General features: G+C 46.5%; 2 protein-coding genes across 9 annotated transcripts; one reads left to right on the top strand and one right to left on the bottom strand.

Annotated features, from left to right (window-relative positions):
* On the top strand, window positions 1-19,623 carry RMND5B (required for meiotic nuclear division 5 homolog B). 8 transcript variants are annotated; one of them, XM_023726450.1, is made up of 11 exons: window positions 1-196; window positions 5,403-5,553; window positions 12,180-12,325; window positions 12,453-12,593; window positions 13,941-14,041; window positions 14,261-14,427; window positions 15,344-15,509; window positions 16,705-16,807; window positions 16,894-17,048; window positions 17,133-18,736; window positions 19,314-19,623. In XM_023726450.1, the coding sequence occupies exons 2-10, from the start codon at window positions 5,415-5,417 to the stop codon at window positions 17,194-17,196; spliced, it is 1,182 nt and encodes a 393-aa protein (XP_023582218.1). In that variant the 5' UTR covers window positions 1-196; window positions 5,403-5,414; the 3' UTR covers window positions 17,197-18,736; window positions 19,314-19,623. The 8 variants fall into 8 exon arrangements, with proteins under 8 accessions (XP_023582218.1, XP_023582216.1, XP_023582217.1 ...); XM_023726448.1 differs by having other exon boundaries at window positions 1-252; XM_023726449.1 differs by having other exon boundaries at window positions 1-252; window positions 5,119-5,553.
* NHP2 (NHP2 ribonucleoprotein) lies at window positions 18,592-22,054 on the bottom strand. Its single transcript, XM_004371132.2, has 4 exons — window positions 21,748-22,054; window positions 21,604-21,673; window positions 19,494-19,599; window positions 18,592-18,886 (listed from the first exon to the last, which is right to left on the bottom strand). Exons 1-4 carry the CDS (start codon window positions 21,905-21,907, stop codon window positions 18,761-18,763), a joined length of 462 nt encoding a protein of 153 aa, XP_004371189.1. The 5' UTR covers window positions 21,908-22,054; the 3' UTR covers window positions 18,592-18,760.
* Between the last annotated feature and the right edge of the window lie 89 nt (window positions 22,055-22,143).

Below are 22,143 nucleotides of genomic sequence, written 5' to 3'. Positions count from 1 at the left end.
CCAGGAAGGCCTCCTCCCCTACTAAGCCCCGGCATCAGTCTGCTTTTGGGCCTGTTCTCTTCCCAGTGGTCGGCCCCGGGCCGGGAGTTGATCTTTGAGACCGATAGACCGGGGCCCCGCTTCGAGGAGCTTTATCTGCCTGGGGAGTCACTCGGACTCAGACGTCGCATCTTAGTGTGACACGACTGAGTCGGAGGTAACACGGTGCGGGCTGGGGTCCAGGCAGGGCATCTGAGCAGAAATTTTTGAAGGGTGAGTAGGAGTTCGACGGTTATTTGCACGTTAATGCAGATGAAACTCCCAGTAGGGACTGCTATCCCGGGGAAATGGTAGGCTTTTTCCTTCAGTTTTGTTTAGTGAGAAAAGAAAGATGTGAAACTTCGTATAGGGATGTACAATAAAGAAAAGGGGACTCTATGATAGAGTGACTGTTGTGGGGCGGGGCGGACGGGGCCGCTTTAAACGGTGTGGTCTAGGAGAGCATCTCTGAAGAGATGACTTTCACATTGAGTCCCAAGTAAGAAGGAGCCAGCCATGGGAAGACCTGGGGGAAGTGTGTTCCAGAAAGAGGAAACAGCCAGTACAAAGGCTGTTAGACAGAAATAAACTTGATGTCACCAAGGACCAGAAAGGCTAGTGTGGCCAGAGTGGTGAGTGAGAGGGAGGGTGGTAGGAGATGAGGTTGGAGACTGGAGAGGTGGTTGGGGGTTGGCTCACATAGAACCTTGTGGACTGTAGAAAGGAACTTGGATTTTATTCTAAGTACAGTGGGAAGCTGTTGGGTTTTAATCAGAGGAGTAATGTGTATGGTGGAGAATGAATGGGGGTGAAGTGTGCAGAAGTGTAAGAATTGGGTCGGTGGATCCTGTCTAGTGCCGTGTTAGGCAAAGGCGACCTTCCTGTGATTTATACAAATTTCCCTTCTTCCTCCCACAGAAGGGGGCCCTCTTGTTTCAGGATGCTGAGGACTGGGAACGAAATCCCTATGCCTGTCTTGGTGGGGATTTTAATGTTTCACTCATGTCTCTTCTTCCCCAAGCCCACAGATTTGATCTCAGGCCCCCTAGCCCAAGTGTTAAGAAATGAATGTTAGCCATTTAATCAGCAAATGTTTACTGAGGCCCCACCAGAGGCCAGGCCCTGGGCTGGGCACTGAGGGGGAGGGAGAGGAATGAGTCTGGACTCCAGCCCTTGAGCTCACAGTCTACTGGGGGAGATAGGCATGTGAATAGACATTAGTGCACTGCAGTGGTAAGGATTCAGATGGGGGTGGTATGGGTGTCTTCAGCAGAGGTTCGCCAGAATGAATGAATGAAGCAGACAGGGAGGCAGATTTCATTGAGGGCTTCATGAGATGTCATTGAGAGCAGATGATTAAACTATATTTTGTATTTTCCATGCTGAGAAGTGCAGAGGGCACTCTGACACAGGAACGGATTGTGTAAAGGAGGCGAATGTACAGATGAGACACAAAGGGCTTGTGTATCAGGCTGTGGCAGGTTTTGAGCCTAGAGGTGACAGAATCTGATGGTTGTTTTAGAGGGATTGCTCTGGCGGATAATTTCTGTATATGTGAGACCTTGAGGAGGAGGGAACATGAAATTCCAGTCATCAACACTTGTATTAATCACAGAATTTCTTGTCAAATACATGCACACGCACACTCAGACATTCTTGTGCCTGGAGAAGATGACAGAGCATAATTCATGCAGAGCATAATTCATGGCTCAGTCTCCACAGACTGAATTAACCTCCTGGGCTTTTTGGATGGACTACCCCCAATCTGTCCTGTTTTCCCAGCTCACCTACTTAATTTTTAATTGAGTTAATCATACTCCTCAGTTCATGGCATGTTTAATCGACCCATGCAGGGCCTTTTTCTCCTTGGTGTTTACTTATGTACAGTATTGCCTTTTATCCCCTTTCCTCTTTTCTCCCCCCACCATAGAAAACCACACTGATGTGTTTGGTGTATTTCTTTTCATTTGCATGTGTCCTTGGTTGTATGCATACATTTTTAATTTAATTAAATGGTATTCTGCCTAGACTTCATTTTATTTCTTTTTTTTTTCCGCTCAGTACCAGGTATTGAGATCTTGTTGCTGTGGGTGTATCTAAATGATACACAGGTTTCCACAGGTACATTCCCCACGTTTATTTGACTTATAGATTCTCCTAGTGATGAGGCCCCTAGATTGTCTCCAACTCCCTGCCACAACAAACAGTGTGGTTGTTGTTAGCCCAGTCCGGTGCCATGCCCATGGTGGGTTGCAAATTGGACTTTTGTGATCCATAGGGTTTTCATTGGCTGATTTTCAGAAGTAGATCACTAGGCCTTTCTTCCTAGTCTGTCACAGTCTGGAAGCTCTGCTGAAACCTGTTCAGCATCTTAGCAACACACAAGCCTCCACTGACAGACAAGTGGTGGCTGCGCATGAGGTGCATTGGTGGGAATCGAGCCCAGATCTCCTACATGGATCATCTACCGCTGAACCACCACTGTCCCCCACAACAGACAGTGCTGGCATGAAAATCCTCATACATCTCCTTCCCTAGCTTATTTATACAATTTCAAGATGCTGACTTGGGCTTCCTTTGGTAATCTTAGCGTCAGCTGATGTCTGACAAGACCTGACTATGTTTGACTTTAGGGACCTTTCTCGAGCTGCATTTATTTCCTGGTAAATGGTGATTCTGATCCCCAGACACTCTTAGCAAACATTCTTTTGCCCTGCTATCTTCCCCAGTTGACCATTCTCACAGGGTTCATGGGTGGTTTCCTGTTTCTGGCCATCATTAATGGTTGCTGTACACTCATTCCAGTCACTGGTGACACAGTGACTGTTAAGCAGGTCCTGAGAGTACCTATGATGCTTAGCCTGCCCGCCCTCATTTCCCAGCTCCTCTACTTAACCAGCTGTATGCCCTTAAATAAGGAAACTTATTTAATCTTTCTGTGTCTCATTTCTTATCTATAAAGTGGCCCTAATAATTGCAACTGTAGTGTTTTTGTGAGAATTAAGTAAATGAGTTAATGCATGCAAAGTTGTTACAGCAGTGCCTGGCGCATAATACCAAAAACCTGTTGCTGTCGAGTCGATTCCGACTCATAACAATCCTATAGGACAGAGTAGAACTGCCCCATAGGGTTTCCAGAGAGTGGCTGGTGGATTCAAACTGCTGATCTTTTGGTTAGTGGCCAAGCTCTTAACCACTGAGCCACCAGGGCCCATAATAAGCACGTACTAAATGTTAAGTTAGGAATCTGCGAGTGGTGCAAATGGTTAAGCAATCGACTACTAGCCGAAAAGTTGGTGGTTTGAATCCACCCAGAGGTGCCTCGAAGACAGGCATGGTGATCTGCTTCTGAAAGATCACAGCCTTGAAAACCCCATGGAGCAGTTTTACTCTGCACACATGGGGTTGCCATGAGTGGGAATTGACTAGACAGCGATTAACAACAACAGTTAGCTATTGATAATAGAAATAACAATAATAATTATAATATTATTTCAGACAGGAGTCCCTGTTATATTTTGCTTATAATGACTTACATCCAGTCATAGGATATTTAACAGGGGGCAGGGAGGAGAGCATATCTTCTGGGCTGTATGATTGCAGATTCTAGTATGATGGCATCAGCCATCAGGAGAGACTGTAAACACATCCCACAGCCCTGGATGTCATTTCCCAGGCAAGCACCACCTGTCTGGTAGGAAGACAGGGGCTGTAGGCTGGGCTGAGATGATGAGGTCAGGATTGAGGGTGCTAGTGGGAATGGGAAGAGAGTCTGGGTCCAGGTGAAACTGGAAAATCCCAATGGTCATCTTAGACACGGGATTCTCTTTGGGATCTGTACCCCTCTTTGAGACAGTGGACAGTTGGCTAGATTTGAACTTTTTAGAGGGTCATCTGACCTCATCTCATTTCAAATCCCACAGATGGAGGCGTGGGGAGGAAAATAACTCTCACCAACATTTGAGAATTGTCCACATGCTCAGTGTGAAAGGCTGCTCTGAAATGGAGGGGAGCAGAGGTCCAGGGTGGACAGGACTTAAGCAGGGGGCATCAGTAGTAGAGAAGTGGGACAAGTCACCTTTCTTCCAGTGGTATAATGATGTGGAAAGGTTGTGTTACAACAAGAGAGGTTCTAATCTGGTGGGGGAGGGAGGCCCTCAAACAGATCATTACCCAGTGATGGAAATGACATTGAAGGGTACAGAGTTTGTAGAAAGCTGAGAGTAGAGGGAGCCAGGGTAGAAGCAGGCTAGGAATAGTCGCTGAAGGAGATGACTGGTAATGGAGAGCATAGCAGGGAGAGGAAGCAGCATGTTCAAGGACATGGAGCCGAGAAGTAGCAGGTGGTTCCAGCCAGCTAGCTGGACACATGGTTGCCCGTCTTTGGAGGAGCAGTGAGAGAGGGCTGAGGCTGGCATGGTGGGCAAGGCCAATCTGGCAAGGCAGTTGGCTATTATTCCCCAGGCTGCATTTTTAAATATTAGCCATTCAGGGTCTGCCTTCATGGCTTATATCACTACAGGCAGTCCCCAATTTCCGACAGGGTTCCATTCTGACGACTCCATTGTAGGTTGGTTCTGATATAAGTTGAATACCTCATTTTTTTTTTTTTAATTTTAGTTTTCACTGTTGTCTTTTATTATAAATATCTTTATAAATTTGATCTTTGTCTTTGGGGGTTGGAAACATTACATATAAACTTACAGATATATTTTAATACATATATCCATATTATTAACGATAAGATGTACAAAAAAAACAAGACACTCATAAGTGCGGTTCATCATAACTTGAATATGTCTTAAATTGGGGACTATGCTGTATAGTAAATGGCAAAACCAGTTCCATATATCGTAAGAGACCAAAAAAGAAAAAAAAAGACCAAAGACGTTGCTGTCGAGTCAATTCTGACTCATACCGACCCTATAGGACAGAGTAGAACTGCCCAATAGGGTTTCCAAGGAGTGGCTGGATTTGGACTGCCACCCTTTTGGTTAGCAGCCGACCTCTTAACCATTGCATCACCAGGGCTCCAACATAAGAGAAGGTGGTCATAAAATAAATACATGGAAACATGCAGTGTTATTGATTTCTTGTTAGTGCTGCCTGCTGAGTGGTCTATCTTCTGATTAAAAAGGGAGATGAACAAAGATTATTGAATGAAGAGTTGAAAAGGAAGTAATTTTCTTACCATGGTTCAAAAAACTCCTGCGTTCATCCCAGACTGATGGGGAGCTGTGGACAGATGTTTTAAGCAGGGGAATTTGGGCAACATTGATACATAGGCCTGCTGAGGGCATCTGAGGAAATGGTCTGAGAGAGCCCATCCCACCATGCCAGCTTGATCCCAGTGGGGCCTGACACAGCTGACCCCTGGTTTCCAGGCCGAGGCCGGCATGGAGCAGTGTGCGTGCGTGGAGAGAGAACTGGACAAGGTCCTGCAGAAGTTCCTCACCTATGGACAGCACTGTGAGCAGAGCCTGGAGGAGCTGCTGCACTACGTGGGCCAGCTGAGGGCTGAGCTGGCCAGCGCAGGTGGGTGTCCTCCCCCAACAGAAGCCCCACCAGCTGCACTGTGCACCTAGCAGACCCGGAGGCCACCTGGTGACAGAGTTCTGGAAGGATGATGGTTAGGACATTGGTACATGAATCCCTGGGCTTTCTCAAACGGGAGTAATGAAAGTCTCTAAGCTCTTTCAAAAGCCAACAAAAATTATTCATTTACCTCAGATTGCTTTCATTTACATTTTGTTTTCATTTTACTTTTTAAAACTATTTTTTAAACATTGTAAAATAATTTCAGACTTACAGAAATGTCCCAAGAATAGTATAAAGAACTCATATATATTCTCATATACCCATATATTCACCCAGATTCACCAACCGTGAACATTTTGCCATATTTGTTTTATCATCCTCTTGTGTACTATTATTTTTTCACCATTTGAAAGTAAAGCTGCAGATATCATGTCCCTTCAGTGGGTATTTTCTAAGATCAAGGGCATTCTTTTATATAACTACAGTGTAATTACTAAAATCAAGCAATAAAACATTGGTATATTATCATCTAAAAAATACAGCTCATATTCCGATAATTTTCATAAAGCAATTTTATTTTCCAGTCCAGGATCCAATTCAGGATCATGCACTGCATTTAGTTTTTCTTGTCTATCTAGATTTTTAATCTAGGACATTTCCTCCACCCTCCTTTGTCTTCCGTGACAGGGACATTTTGAAGCATTAAGGTCAGTTATTTTGCAGAACAACTCTCAGTTTAGATTTGTCTGATGCTCCCTCACGATTAGATACAGATTTTATATTTTTGGCAGGGGGACTTCCGCAGTGATGTGTTCTCAGTTCATCATATTAGGAGGCGCATGCTGTTGGCTTGTTCCATTACTGGTGATGTTAACTTTGGTCACTTGGTTAAGATGGTGTCTGCCAGGTTCCTCTACCATAACGTTACTATTTTTTTCTTTGTAATTAATAAGTAATTTGTGGAAAGATAACTTGGAGACTATATAAATATCTTGCTCATCATCAAACTTCAACCCACTAGTTTTAACATCCATGATGATTCATGCCTGAATTAAATATTACTATGCTAGCTGCAGCATGGTGGTTTTTTTCCTGCTTGATCTTTCCTTCTACATTTATTAGCTGGCATTCTACTGTAAGGAAGAGCCTTTTCTTTTCCCTTATTTATTTATTTATTATCAATTCACACTTGCAGATTCTTATTTTATTCAGTAGGTTATATAATCCATTATTGTCATTTATTTTGATGCTCAAATTATGCCCGATTTGACCAAAGGGAACCCCTTCAGCCTGGTTCCTATGTCCTTTTTCTAAAAAATTGAGATGAAATTAACCCTTATTTTAAAGTGTACACTTCATTGCTTTTTAGTATACTTACAGAGTTGTACAACCATCACCACTATTTAATTTCAGAACATTTTTATCACCCTAAAAAGAAACCCTGTACCCACTAGCAATCACTCTCCATTCCTCCTTCCCCACAGCCCCTGGCAACCAGTAATCTGCTTTCTTTCTACTTCAGATTTGCCTATTCTGGAGATTTCATATACATGAAATCGTACAATATGTGACCTTTTGTGTCTAGCTTCTTTCACTTAGCAGAATGTTTTCAAAGTTCATCCATGTTGTAGCATGGCCGAATAGTATTCCATTGTATGGATGTACCACATTTTGTATATCTGTTCACCTGTTAATGGACATTTGGGTTGCTTCCACCTTTTCGCTATTGTGAATAGTGTTGCTATGAGCATGCATCTTCAAGTTCCTGTGTGGACGTATATTTTCATTCTCTTGGGTATATACCTAGAAGTAGAATTGCTGGGTCATATAGTAATTCTATGTTCAGCCTTCTCAGGAACTACCAAAGTGGCTGCACTATTTTACATTCCCACCAGCAATGTATGAGGGTTCCAATTTCTTCACATTCTTGTTGGTACTTGTTATTGTCTGTCTGTTTTATTATAGCCATCCTAATAGGTGTGAAGTGGTGTCCTATTGTGGTTTTAATTTGTATTTCCCTAATAAATAATGATGTTGAGCATCTTTTCATGTGCTTATTAGCCATTTGTAGATCTTCTTTGGAAAAATGTCTATTCTAGTCCTTTGCCTATTTTTTAATTGGGTTATTTGTCTTTTCTATTGTTGAGTTCTTATGTATTCTGTATACTGGGCACTTATCAGATATATGATTTGTAAATATTTTCTCCCGTTCTGTGGGTTGTCTTTCACTTCCTTGATAGTATCCTTTGAAGCACAGAAGTTTTTAATTTTAAAATTGGACAAAGTCCAGTTTATCTATTTTTTCTTTGGTTGCTTGTGGTTTTCAAGTCATATCTAAGAAATCATTGCCTAATCCAAGGCCATGAAGATTTACACCTGTGTTTTTCTTGGAGAGTTTTATAACTTTAGCTCTTATATTTAGGTCATTGGTCCATTTTGAGTTAATTTTTGTATGTGGTGTGAGGTAAGGGGTACAACTTCATTCTTTTGCATATGGAGATCTAGTTGTCGAAAGACTATTCTTGCCTTCTTATGTCCTTTTGACATGTTCCCATCACTTTTTTTTTAAGCACTTCTTTACTTTCTAGCACAATAAGATGTTCCTTTCTATAAGGAGCCCTGGTTCTTTTAGTGGGGATTGGTATTTGGAAACCAAGATCTGGGTTGCTACTGGGATGGCATTGTTTCTAGATTCTTTTAGCAGACAGTCTTGTCTCTTTCTTTCCTTGTTTCTTTCTATCTACCTGTCCATCTGTCTATTTCAAACCATGAGTTCATACTGATACCCCAATTCCAATCCAATATCAATTGGTTCTTTTTATATTTCTCCCATTCCACAGTTATATCTCCCTTCAAAACAGTATGAAACCTGGCTCCCAACATCATCAATATATTTTCTCATTTGCTCAGTTTCTATAATACATAGAAAGTATTTTCAGAATTACTACACCCAATACCACTGAGAAAAAGCAAATCTACTAGTTTTATTTTTTAGTCTTTATTTTTAAAGAATGCATGCATATAGAAAAAACTTCAAGTTCAAAATGAAAAATGAATTTCCCTTTCACCCCCGACTCCCAGTTCCTAAGCATCCCTCCCTAAAAGCCACCCTTGTCCCCAGTTTCTCAGATGTCCTTACAGATTGCATCTGTGTGAACACATAGGGGTATGTCTAGGTGTCTGTTTCACACACCCCTTTTTTTAATTGTTGAGAATACACACAGCAGAACATACACCAATTCAACAATTTCTACATGTACAATTCAGTGACACTGATTACATCTTTCGAGTTGTGCAGCCTATCTTACCCTCCTTTTCTGAGTTGTTCTCCCCCATTAACATAAACTCACTGCCTCCTAAGTATCCTATCTTTTGAGTTGCTGTTGTCAATTTAATCCTGTATGGTCACCCTTTTTTTAAAAAAACACACACACAAAAGGTAGTATAAAATACATACTTGCTGCACCTTGAAGGCTTTTTCCCCTAAACAGTATGTGCTGGAGAGTGTTCTACATCAGCAGAGTTTTGCCTCATTCTTGCTAACGGCTGACCAACATTCCATTGTCTGGCTGTGCTGTGCTGCAATAAATGCCCAGGTTTCCTTGCTTTTGATGGCACCTGTTAGCTGCATGAGGTAAAAACAGTTTTATCTTGCTGGTCGGAAGCATTCATTTGCAGCTGCCTGTGCCCTTGGTTAGGAGCCCTGGTGGCGCAGTGGTTAAGTGCTCGGTTGCTAACTGAAAGGTCGGAGGTTTGAACCCACCAGCCACTCTGCAGGAGAAAGATATGGCAGTCTGCTTCCATAAAGATTACAGCCTTGGAAACCCTATAGGGTAGTTCTCCCGTCCTGTGCGGTCCCTGTGAGTCAGAATCACTCAAGAGCGGTGGGTTTTGGTGCCCTTAGTTAATAGATGATACTATGTTTTGGCTGCAGTGTTTTCACAGGGAGGCCATCTTCTCAGATGTGGAATCGCTGGGCTAATGGTAGTCAGTGGGGTCCTCATGAGATGAGGTTTGGGGACTTCTAGGTTAAAAGGCTTTGGACACTCAGTTATGTGAGCTAATGAATCTGCCCCCCCTTTGTTTAAGCCAGTCTGAGCTGGGTTTCTGTCACTTGTAACTGAATGAATTCTGACAAATACCAACAGGAGGTGTTGGTCAGGCCACCACCTACTCAAGGGAGACAGGGCTGGTTGCTTTGTGCTAAGATGTGGCCAGGGAATGTTCACAGTGCATTCTCTGTGACCTGGCAGCGCAGCAGATGGTGAGGAATGAGTGGAAGCTGAGGTTTCTCAGGGCAGTGCTAATGCCGGGAGTAGAATGCAGTTGGATTTCTGCTCTGTCTCCCTTGTTCCACGCTCTCTTTTGAATCCAGCTTGAATTTCTGGCAGTTCCCTGTGGATGTATTGCTGCAACCGCTTTTGAATGGTCTTCTAAAAAATTTTACTTGCGTGTGATATTAATGATATTGTTTGGTAATTTCTGTATTTGGTTGGATGGCCTTTCTTTGGAATAGGCATAAATATGGATCTCTTCCAGTCGATTGGCCAGGTAGCTGTCTTCCAAATTTCCTGGCATAGATGAGTGAGCGCTTCCAGTGCTGCATCCGTTTGTTGAAACATCTCAGTTGGTATTCATTCCGTCAATTCCTGGAGTCTTGTTTTTCGCCAATGCCTTCAGTGCAGCTTGGACTTCCTCCTTCAGCACCATCGATTCTTGATCGTATGCTACCTCCTGAAATGGTTGAACATCGACCAATTCTTTTTGGTACAGTGACTGTGTATTCCTTCCATCTTCTTTTGATGCTTCCTGCGTCATTCAATATTTTCCCATAGAATCCTTCACTATTGCAACTCGAGGCTTAAAGTTTTTCCTCAGTTCTTTCAGCTTGAAAAATGCCGAGTGTGTTCTTCCCTTTTGGTTTTCTAACTCCAGGTCTTTGCACATGTCATCATAATACTTTGTCTTCTCAAGCTGCCCACTGAAATCTTCTGTTTGGCTCCTTTACTTCATCATTTCTTCTGTTCGCTTTAGCTACGACATTCAACAGCAGGTTTCAGGGTCTCTTCTGATATCCATTTTGGTCTTTTCTTTCTTGTCTTTTTAATGAACTCTTGCTTTCTTCATCTCTGATGTCCTTGATTTCATTCCACAACTCATCTGGTTTTCGGTCATTAGTGTTCAGTGCGTCAAATCTATTCTTGAGATGGTCTCTAAATTCAGGTGAGATATACTCAAGGTTGTGCTTTGGCTCTTATGGACTTGTTTTAATTTTCTTCAGCTTCAGCTTGAACTTTCATATGAGCAATTGATGGTCTGTTTCGCAGTCGGCCCCTGGCCTTGTTCTGACTGATGATACTGAGTTTCTCCATTGTCTCTTTCCACAGATGTAGTCGATTTGATTCCTGTGTACTCCATCTGGCGAGGTCCACGTGTATAGTCACCGTTTATGTTGTTGAAAAAAAGTATTTGCAATGAGTAAGTTGTTGGTGTTGCAAAATTCTATCATGTGATCTCTGGCATCATTTCTATCACCAAGGCCATATTTTCCAACTACCGATCCTTCTTCGTTTCCAGCTTTCACATTCCAATCACCAGTAATTGTCACTGCATCCTGATTGCATGTTCAGTCAATTTCAGACTGCATTCTTCATCTTTGGCCTTAGGGGTTGGTGCATAAATGTGAATAATAGTCACATTCACTGGTCGTCCCTGTAGGCGTATCAATACTATTCTATCACTGACAGCGTTGTACTTCAGGATAGATCTTGAAATGTTCTTTTTGGCAGTGAATGCAACACCATTCCTTTTCAGTTTGTCATTCCCAGCATAGTAGATTAAATGAGTTAAACTATCCGAAGTACTTAACCCATGTTGTTATTGTTAGCTGCTGTCAAGTCGGCCCAACTCATGGCAATCCATGTACAACAGGATCAGACCATTGTGATCCACAGGATAGTAGATCGCCAAGCCTTTCTTTCTAGTCTGTCTTAGTCTGGAAGCTCCACTGAAACCTGTTCAGCATCACAGCAACACACAAGGCTCCATTGACAGATGAGTGGTGGCTGCACATGAGGTGCATGTAAGGCAAGAACCCTACCACTGAACCAGCACTGCCCTCACTTAACCCATAAACCAAAAAAAAAAAAACCAGTTGCTGTCTAGTCAGTTCCAACTGATGGCGACCCATGTGGGCAAAGTAGAACTGCTCCATAGGGTTTTCAATGGCTGTGACCTTTTGGAAGCAGATCACCAGGTCTTTCTTCCAAGGTGCCTCCAGGTGGCTTTGAACTGCCAGTCTTTTGGTAGTAGTTAAGCGCTTAACCTTTTGCGCCACCCAGGGCCCCAAACCATCACAACAATCTACAAGGCCAGTAATATTACCCCGTTTTACAGATGAGGAAACGAAGGCTCAGAGAGAACTGGGTTGTCCTAAGTCATGCATTTAAAAAGTAGCAGGACCCAGGATAGCGCCTGCTCCAGGTATTTTACTCCTGAGTTAGGGCTGCCTCCCAGGCCACCAGGCTGGCAGTTAGAAGCAGCAGAGACAAGGCCTGCTGTGGAAGCGGGTGCTCAAGTCTGCCTTCTCTGCATCCTGACTCAATGCCAGCGTTTCTCTGCAGCCCTCCAGGGCACGCCTCTCTCAGCTACTCTCTCCCTGGTGATGTCCCAGTGCTGCCGGAAGATCAAAGATACCGTGCAGAAACTGGCTTCGGACCACAAGGACATTCACAGCAGCGTCTCTCGAGTGGGCAAAGCCATCGACAGGGTGAGCACCTGGGCGGCCCCAGACCGGGGAGATATGTGGGGCTGTCCTGGAGCTAGTGAGTCCAGGAGCTCGGCAGGAAGGCAGGTGAGCACCCTAGTCATGGGGCCCTGTCTCTCGTCCTCATCAGAACTTTGACTCTGAGATTTGCGGTGTAGTCTCTGACGCGGTGTGGGACTCACGGGAGAAGCAGCAGCAGATCCTGCAGATGGCCATCGTGGAGCACCTGTACCAGCAGGGCATGCTCAGTGTCGCCGAGGAGCTGTGCCAGGTAATGCCAGGTGTTGGGGGAGGGGTGTGTGTGGAGTGGACCTGCCTTGCTGCTTTTACTTGATAAGTTTTCTGTAAACTGTTGTTGTTGTTAGCTGCCATCAAGTCGGCCCCCTACTCATGGTGACCCCATGCACAATGAGATTGGACCGTTGTGATCCATAGGGCTGATTTTTGCAAGTAGATCACCAGGCCTTTCTTCCTAGTCCATCTTAGTCTCAAAGCTCTGCTGAAACCTGTTCAGCATCATAGCAACATATAAGCCTCCACTGACAAACTGGTAGTGGCTGTGCATGAGCTGTATTGGCAAGGAATCAAACCCAGGTCTCCTGCATGGAAAGCAAGAATTTTATCACTGAACCACCAATGCCACCAATTAAGCCCGTTACTCTTTTTTTTTTGGTGAAAATATGCACAAAATGTAACACCTATTCAACGATTTTTACACGTACAGTTCATTGACAGTGGTTACACACTTCACATGGTGTCACCATTCTCCTTATTTCTCCCTCTATTGTTTCACCACCCTTAACTTAGACTCTGTCTGCTCCTTAAAGTTCTTGTCTGTGTTTTAGAGTTACTGCTGTCCATTTGATCTCATGTAGATAATTCTTTAAAAGAACACAATGCTCAAGGCAACATTCTTTATTAAATGCACTAACTTGCTGTTTTGTTTAAAGATGACTTTGTGGGATAGTTTTGGTTCAAGGCTTAAAAGCTGTTTCCAGACAATAGATTTGAGGGTTCCTTTAGCCTCAGTGTACTCCCTGTTTTTCTTTAAATACATTTATTTTAGAAAGGAAATCAGTGTCTTCTTGCCATAAATGAAGGTAACCCTAAATAAAAAAATATATATGATGAAAATAAAGTGAAGTTTTTAATTTCTAGTTTGAGTTGGTTGCCAGTCAGGGTCCTGAGTTTAGGCCTGATACTAAACTATTTCTTTACTATCCCTTTTATTAAAAAGGGAACTTAGTAAAAAGGGACAGTAGCAGTCAGTTGTTAGGTCTTAAGAACATACTGGCAGTCAATGAGACTTTCCTTCAATGTGATCAGGACAGGCAAGGAACTGAAAGGAGCATAATTTTCTCACCATAGTTCTCAGTGCAGGCCAGGGCCCGTCTCTAGCACCACAGTGGTGGGTGGGCTTTGCAGGCCACATTTGGGGAAGCCGAGCTTGCGGCACTCTGCCTCCCCAGAACTCAAATGGGAATGAGAGGGCCCATATGACTCCTGATGCAAATCCTGCTTTTTCCAGCCTGTTGTGGTAGATGAGGATTCATCATGTGCAGAGCAGAGAATTCTGGAAACACTGCCCTCCAGTGGTGGGGTCTCTCTCCCCCTACAGGAATCAACACTGAATGTGGATTTGGACTTCAAGCAGCCTTTCCTGGAGTTGAATCGAATCCTGGAAGCTCTGCATGAACAAGACCTGGGCCCTGCCTTGGAGTAAGGAGGTCCCTGGGGTTGGCCAGCGGCTGCTCTGCCCAGAGAATCATCTCCTGCCTTTGCTGCTCTGCCCTGACTTCCAGGGGACAGGGCTGTTGTGGCCTTCATTTCACCCAGATGTAACCTGCCATGCCTCCAGGGGACTCACATAGGCTTTGGGAGTCCACCTCTCAGGTCTTGGCTCTGTCACCAGCTCTAAACGGGCCCGTTTCTTCCCAGATGGGCCGTCTCCCACAGGCAGCGCCTCCTAGAGCTCAACAGCTCCCTGGAGTTCAAGCTGCACCGCCTACACTTCATCCACCTCCTGGCAGGTGGCCCTGAGAAGCAATTGGAGGCCCTCAGCTATGCCCGACACTTCCAGCCCTTTGCTCGGCTGCACCAGCGCGGTATGTACCCGGATGGGTGTGGATGCGGGGGTTGGAGCTGCTGACTCTGGCAGGTTTGCCGGGTTGCCAGTCCCGCTCCCACGTTACTGTGATGACCTCCCTACCTGGAAACTCCTTGGCCCCTCATCATCTGCCAGGTGAACTCAAACTCCCCCCATGGCACTCAGGGCGCTTCCTTGTCCGCCTCCACACCTTTTTAGCTTACTCTTAGGCTACTCCCATCTCCAATGCCCTGCCACATACACACACCTACCCCAGACTTCTCCTAGTGCTCACAACATGCCAGGCCCTCGTGCCACTTTGCTTTAGTGCATGCCTTTCCCTGCAGCAACTCTGCAGCATCCTTCTCGACCCTCTTCCTTGACACCAAGATTTCCTAAACCTGACATTTGAAATCTCTCACCAGTAGTATCCATCCACACTGTTAACTAGCTCCACTCATGTTTATTACTTTAAATTTCATTTAAAAATAAGTATGAAAACCAAGCAAATGTTCTTAAATTTTTTAACTAGATACTGCTGCCTCTATGAAGTGCTGACCCTGAGGTCTGCTTTGCTAAAAAGGGAAATTAGCATTGGAGAAAAAAGACACGAGTGCCGGCCTCTTGCTCCTGGAGGCACTCAGAAGGATGGGGAGACCCAAGAAAGGGCTCACCTCCCTGTGGGATCCTGTTGGGTTAATGCTTGTCTTTGTCCCACATGGTCAGGCCATCATTGGTGCCCACGCTGCCTCCCTGTCTGGAAGTGAGGAAGCCCCTAGATGCCACCTTTCCTTTGGATTTTTGGGAAAACCGGTTCTGCCTGAGGGCACTGTATTCGCAACCCTGCTGCCCCTCAGAGGATAGACCCCGGCCCTGGTGGGAAAGGCTGGCTCCTGGGCCCCAACCTGAGAGCTGCCGCCCTGGTTGCCTTGTAGAGATCCAGGTGATGATGGGCAGCCTGGTGTACCTGCGGCTGGGCTTGGAGAAGTCACCCTACTGCCACCTTCTGGACAACAGCCGTTGGGCCGAGATCTGTGAGACCTTCACCCGGGATGCTTGTTCCCTCCTGGGGCTTTCTGTAGAATCCCCTCTCAGCGTCAGGTATGACCCAGCCCTGTGAGGGCAGCAAAAATGGGAGGGTGCAGAGGGAAGCAGGATTTTGCAGACCTGCTATGTGCCAGGCATGGTGCTTGGTGCTTCCATAGACTCACTTTGGCTCTTAGTCACTCTTCAATATTGGAATTACCTACATTTTTACACACAGAGAAGCTGGAGTAAGGAAGAGTTGTAGCCTGAGATCCGCATGAAGTCAGTGGTGGGCCAAGGGTCTCATTTTGTAATGTCTCTGGCAGTAGGCCCCTGCCTCTCGTGCATCTCACCCTGGATTCCTGTAAGACCCTTCTGCAGTACCCCCACTCTCATCTTTCTAAAGTGCCACTGTCCTTCAAGGCAGACCTGAGAGGGGCTGAGTAACATTTAGAGATGTAGCTTGAAGACTTTTTTACCTTAATACTCCTAACAACTTCAGTGATCCTGGGAGTTAGAGGCACTACTCTCCTCATCTTACAGATCAGGAAACGAGGCTGAAGACATTAACCAACTTGCCTAGGGTCTCACAGGGAATTAAGGGCAACTAAACCTCACTCCACGGCCACATACTCCACCACAGTGGGTATTTATCACAGGGCATTTTTACTTAGACTGACTTGGGAATCTTAACAACCCAGCCCACCCCAATACGATGAGCCTCCACTCTCACTTGACTTGTTAACGTGCACTCAGGCTATAGGATGGCGCTTTAGACAGGATGGCTCCATGTTGTGCAGGACTGCCCTGCGCACTGCATGATATTTACTATCCACCTTCCAGCCAGCAGGCTCCCCCACCTACCTCTGCTACATCCCTCCCTCCCCCATTCCTGGGTGCCATAAGATACTACTGTGACAGAGGTTCTGGGTGACAACAGCAGATTGGTCCTACAGCTGGCTGGACCTCAGTCACACCAAGGATTTTTTAATGTTTTATTTAGATGAGCAGACATCTGCCCCTGGGTTTTCCTTTTGTTTTTCCTGTAGTCTCAGTTTGGGGTGCATTAGAATGACTATCTAGAGTTGGATACACATAACTATGTATGTGGCACTTTGTAAGTGATATAAGAGATTTTCAAAGACCAGTATGATCTTAGGCTACTTTGGACCTCAGGCCCAAGGTACCTGCTCAAAGGGCATATGGATCATTGTGTGTCTGCTGGGCTCCTGAAGGCCAAGCCAACACAGCCCCTGCTCTTGTCCTGCAGTTTTGCCTCTGGCTGTGTGGCCCTGCCCGTGCTGATGAACATCAAAGCTGTGATCGAGCAGCGGCAGTGCACTGGGGTCTGGAGCCACAAAGATGAGTTGCCGGTGAGGCCCAGCAGGGGGGTGCAGGCAGAAGGGACTCGGGGCAGACAGGACAGGACATGGGAGTCACCTGTGCTTGGCCTCCCCAGATCGAGATCGAACTAGGCATGAAGTGCTGGTACCACTCGGTGTTCGCTTGCCCCATCCTCCGCCAGCAGACATCAGACTCCAACCCTCCCATCAAGCTCATCTGTGGCCATGTTATCTCCCGAGATGCACTCAACAAGCTCATTAACGGAGGAAAGTGAGTGCCCCATGGTTGGCTCCTCTTAGGGTTGGCTGTCCTGCTGGCTGGCCCGAGACCTCCTTGGTTCTCCTCCCTTTGCAGGCTGAAGTGTCCCTACTGTCCCATGGAACAGAACCCAGCAGATGGGAAACGCATCATCTTCTGATTCCTGCCTGGAAGGAACTTTGTTGAAGGGTCTTTCACCCCTGAGCCTTGGCCACCCTTGGTTGGGTGGTTGGCCTCAGTGGTTTGTGTTCGTTTCAGAGCAACTGGCTGAGGAAGGCTCCTTTGGGGCGGGGCCGAGGAGGGAGGTGAACCACCTTGTACTGGGCAGCTGGCTCCTCTGCTGGCAGGGAGGGAGATGGTGGCCTCTGTTCTACTCTCTCCCACCCTGTTTATGTCTGCCATTGACTTAGTAGCAACCGACAGTAGCAGAGGACTTGGCCATCAGCAGACATCTTTCCTTCCCTACCCTCAGCCATGTCTCTTATTGCCATGCCAACACCATGTCCACTCTGGCCTGCAGACCATGGGTACCCAGCTGTGGCCACCTCCTCTCACTGTACAACACAACTGTATGTATCCATCTCCCACTGTAAATAGTCCAAGTGAGAGCTGAATGTCATTGTTTTCTAATTACTAGTAAATATATTCGCAGCCCTTCTCCTTACCTGTCACCTGCCCTTAGCTTCATTTGACCAGTGATTACACGTCTACTGTCCACAAGGTCTTGGCCTGGCCTGGCTGCAGCTGTGGCAGAAGCATGGGTGGCCAGTGCCCAGGCAGAAAGAACTCAACCTGCATCTCTGGTGGGAGAAGAAAGAGCCTGAGGCATTTTCCATGGGGCACGAACAAGGCAGAAGCTTGCAAAGGAGAGAGCTTGGAGTTTAAACCAGATCTGACTCTCAAGCCCAGACTATTTTCCAGTTTACTCCAAGATGCTTGAGGCTTGGTCACTATGTGCACTGAGCCCTGCATTGGGCCTCTGACAATAAGAAGTGGCCTTAAGTCTAAAATGTCTGAAGGGATCAGATTACCAGGGGCTGTTATGCTGGACGGGAGAGACGGCCTGTTGTTTTTTACTTCATATCCCTATTTAAAATGTACTATGTGGGTAAGTAAATTGCTTCCTTAAGTTTCACACTGAGATTTAAGGCTCCTGGGGGAAGAAGAAAAGAGGAATGAAGGTGTCCTCAATGCAGGGGCTGCAGGTTTCCATAAAATGGGTTCTGGGCTCTGCTGCCTTACCTTGCAGCTGACAGCTCCCTACTTGGGAGGTGGGAGTTGAGCGCTCTGGTGGACAGCAAAGAGTCCATTCTCAGCTCGAGCCCAAGCACTCAGCCCTGGGTGGCTGGGCACAAGCACTAAACCCTCTTAAAGAGTCCTTCAGGGTCTCTGGTTAAAACAGCTGCTTCCACTTTCCTGCCCACGAACTCCTTGGCCCCACCCGCAGCTGCTGCTTAGAAAAACACCCACAGACTCACATTTCAGTCTTGGCATTTACTGCCCCCACACCAAATTCTTGGAACTGTCTTCATGTAAATGGAACAGGAAACAGTGCTGATTGAGAAGATGCTGGCTTTATCCTCATGAAGTAGTTGTTGGAGCTGCCTGGGAAGAATACATGCCTCAGGCAACTGAGGAGATGCTGGGAGCATGGGTGGCAGCCGGTTGGCCCACTGCCCACACAGCAGCTTCCAGAACAGGTGCCAGGTTGCTACCCGAGTCCTTCACAGTGGCGGGGGCAGGGCTTGGACCTCCTCGAGGCACTCATCATAGGCCTCCTGGTACTCCTCGTGGGGCTTGACCATTATCACACAGGTGGGGCGCTTGGAGCCAGCTGCTGCTCCCAGGTCCTACAGAGAGAGAAGGGCTGTCTGGAAAAAAAGGCCACACAACCTGTAGGCCAGGAGTCACAAACTGATAAAGAACGATGATGGAGAAGGGCTTAATCTGGTCCACAGACAGGTTGTTGGGTCTGCGTTATGTTTAAAACATTTCGAATTGTTTGCCATCATTTAAACTCCGCAAAGTTTCAAGCCACAGTCTAGTAACACTGGGCCAATGTTCCCACACGGCCACAGTGACTGGCCTAGAGCCCAGCAGGGCTGCCCCCTACCACTTGTGGCCCCAGACCTGACTCCCACTATAGAAGGGTAAGGACAGCTGTAGCTCCCCAAATACCTGCCCTGAGCACCCATCCAACAGGGCTACCGCTGGGGCAGTATTTCTGTTCACAAAGCACATTCACACACCTCTTCCATTTTCATTCTCAATCTACAGGAGGGATCCCACTCAACAGGAAAGAAGCAGAAGTGCAGAAAGGTAACTTACTGCACCCCAACGAGGAAGTGACAGAGCTAATGGACCCAGGCCTATCTTCACGGCAGAACTTGCATTCTTTCCTATTAGGCAACCCCTCCCCAGTGCTGACCAGGGTCGGTGGGGTCACGTGCTCCTTACCGTTTTAGAGGGGATATAGACATAGGGCAAATTCCGGTCCTCACACATAACCGGGAGGTGGCAGTATACCTCAACAGGGAGTGTGTCTCCCGCCAAAACCATGATCCTGTAATAAAAGACATCACGGTCATTTCTAGCTTGTTCTTTCCTTCCTTTCAGTCTTAAGTGCTGCCTCTGGACTGGGCATTGGGGGTACAGAGACAAATAAGATGGCCCTGCCCTCAAGGAGCCCAGTTATTAATGAGGGAATGTAGCCCTCTGAAAGTGAGAGCAAAATTGTGTATTTGGGTAAGTGCATTCTTCTGAGGAGATGGGTCTTTATTTTTTTAACCACAACCACTGAACGGTAGAAGTTGACATGGCAACATTTATGCCACCAAGTGGTATAGTGCTGGGACAGGTGAGGTGTGGCAGGGGCCCCAGGGAGTAAGTGCTCAGCTCTCCCTAGAGACCCAAAGAAAGGCTTCAGCTAAGGAGGTGACACTTGAACTGAAGGCTGAACAATAAATGTCTGTCTGGCAACCATAGGGGGGAAGGGGGCACTGGAGATGAAGCCATTTAAGGCTGAGAAGCAGAATGACAACACATAACACAGGGGTTGCTGGCCACCTGGGATGGCTTTGGAATCCAGGGTGGATGGGGTGGAAAAGAAGGCTGGAGAGACCTGACTGAGGGCCTTGAGTGGCAATGCTAAAAAGCATGGGCTCTGTCCCATGAGTGATGGGAACTGCTCTGGGCAAGGGCTTCAGAAGGCCTGAAGACACAGAAGGGAGAGTCCATTCTCCAAGGACAGGTGACAGGCAGACACAAGGAAAGAAGCTTTGGTTCAAAATGTTGCTTCTGCATTCTAGTTTTCCTTTTGCATCTTGGCCTCTCTTCTTCCTCTAAGTGTTGGTGTTCACCACACTATGTGACAACTCCCAAATCTGTTCTCTCCAGCCTGGCCCCCTCTCAAGCTCCAAGCCCATCTGTCTGTCTGACAGTTCCGCTGAGGGGCATTGTAGGCTGGGGGAGTGTATCGCAAAGGTACCTTAAAAAAACTGTCTAAAACCAAGCTTGTGATCTTCCCACACAAACCTCGCCCTCCTTCACTGTTTCCTCTCAGTGAATGGGATCCTCAGTCCATTCAGCTGGGTAAGCCAAAAAAGAAGTCATTAATAGCACTTTACTCTCCATATCCTAAATCCTCTCAAGTCCACCCGCTGTCATTCTCCTCCATCACCAACCTAATCAAAACAGTAACCTCCTTCCTATCAGTTTTCCCAAATCTACTTTTGCCTCTCTAATCCTTTCTTCCCTCAAGTGAAAAAATGTTCTTAAGGCATATATATAATCTTGTCAGTCACTGGCTTTAACCCTTCAACGGCCCCCAAAGATCCAAGTACAAAAACTAAACACCTTACCATTGCTCACATGCCCCTCTTTCTTCTGGCTGGAACCACCTCCTTCCCCCTCATACCTCCATTAGTCCCTGCATCTTCAGATCTCAGCTCAAATAAAACTCCCTGATGTACACCCTCCCTGCCCCCTCACCTAGGTCAAACTAGGTCAGACTCCCAATTTTGCATCAAATCCCCCAGCCGTATTTCTTGAGCACCTACAGTGTTCCTGACACTGGGGATAAAGCAGTGGGAGGCCCTATTCTCAGGGAGCTTGTAGTCTGGCCCGTGTGGGAGCTACTGGGAATAAAAATGTAAATACGAATTTCAGATTCTGATTAATGCCCGAAAGTAAGTAGAAGAAAAGTCATTCTCACTGCACTTTTTCTTCGTGGTTATCACAATTTGTAATTATGTTCTGATGATTTGCTCAATGTCACTGCATCCCCATAGGCAGAGTGCGTGACAAAGCCCTCAATAAACATTTAGTCGCTGAATGAAGAAGGGGGAGTCTACCCTAACTGAATTAGATAATAGGATTAGCTTCCTTCGGGAGTTCACTTTGCTCACGGCCTCCCTCTGAGCTCGTGTAAGTGACATATGGGGATCTGTATCGAGTGGAGCTTACCGACTGCTTTATTATACGAGTCTGAGTCAGTCCACCCAACTTTTACCGAGCACCTAAGTTTACCGTTTAGAAATGCGAAATCGGACGGGGAGGGGGGTCTTACCCTTTTTCGCCTTTGTTGATAAACTTCTGAACCTCCTTCACGCCGCGCCTAATCTGCTTCTGCTTCACGGCTGCAACGACAGAAGAGTCAGTCGGAGGTCTCGCACCGCCCGTGCGCCCCCACCTGCCCCGGCGCCCGCTGCACCTTTCTTGATGCACTTGTAGAGCTTCCGCGTGAGGCGGCGGGAGGCCAGGGGCTGCGCGATGGGGTTCAGGTTGACCAGCAGCTCATGGTAAGTGCGCTCCCCACAGCACGCCTCCGTCGGCGCCTCCGGCCCGTCCGGGTCTGGCTTTATTTTGGTCATCGCGGCGACGCGGCAATACCCACGCCAAGCCCCCAGAAGGTGAACCCACGCGGCCAGCCTCTGCGGGAATCACTTCCGGGTTGTCCCAGCAGTACGCCACAACCAATTAGGAAACTAGGTTTAATAAAAAAAAAGTCTCCAACTCACAGGCCAATCGTTGACGCTCAGCCTCTTAAATAGAGTTAGAGAGAGGGTCAGAGTCTTGGCCATAGGAGGCGGGGCCACTCCTATTGGAC

Source organism: Trichechus manatus, unplaced genomic scaffold (assembly GCF_000243295.1).
Source record: "Trichechus manatus latirostris isolate Lorelei unplaced genomic scaffold, TriManLat1.0 scaffold00011, whole genome shotgun sequence".
Lineage (NCBI taxonomy): Eukaryota > Metazoa > Chordata > Mammalia > Sirenia > Trichechidae > Trichechus > Trichechus manatus.
Note: the sequence above shows the minus strand (reverse complement) of the source record. Positions and strands in the feature narration are given on the sequence as shown.

Coding starts and splice junctions, on each gene's coding strand:
- RMND5B (XM_023726444.1), top strand. CDS start 11,996: ATGCATTTAAAAAGTAGCAGGACCCAGGATAGCGCCTGCTCCAGGTAT. Junction 14,428..15,343: donor TGCTCGGCTGCACCAGCGCG/GTATGTACCCGG, acceptor GTTGCCTTGTAG/AGATCCAGGTGATGATGGGC. Junction 17,049..17,132: donor AAGCTCATTAACGGAGGAAA/GTGAGTGCCCCA, acceptor CTCCCTTTGCAG/GCTGAAGTGTCCCTACTGTC.
- NHP2 (XM_004371132.2), bottom strand. CDS start 21,907: ATGACCAAAATAAAGCCAGACCCGGACGGGCCGGAGGCGCCGACGGAG. Junction 21,674..21,747: donor CTACAAGTGCATCAAGAAAG/GTGCAGCGGGCG, acceptor CTGTCGTTGCAG/CCGTGAAGCAGAAGCAGATT. Junction 18,887..19,493: donor TCTATATCCCCTCTAAAACG/GTAAGGAGCACG, acceptor CTCTCTCTGTAG/GACCTGGGAGCAGCAGCTGG.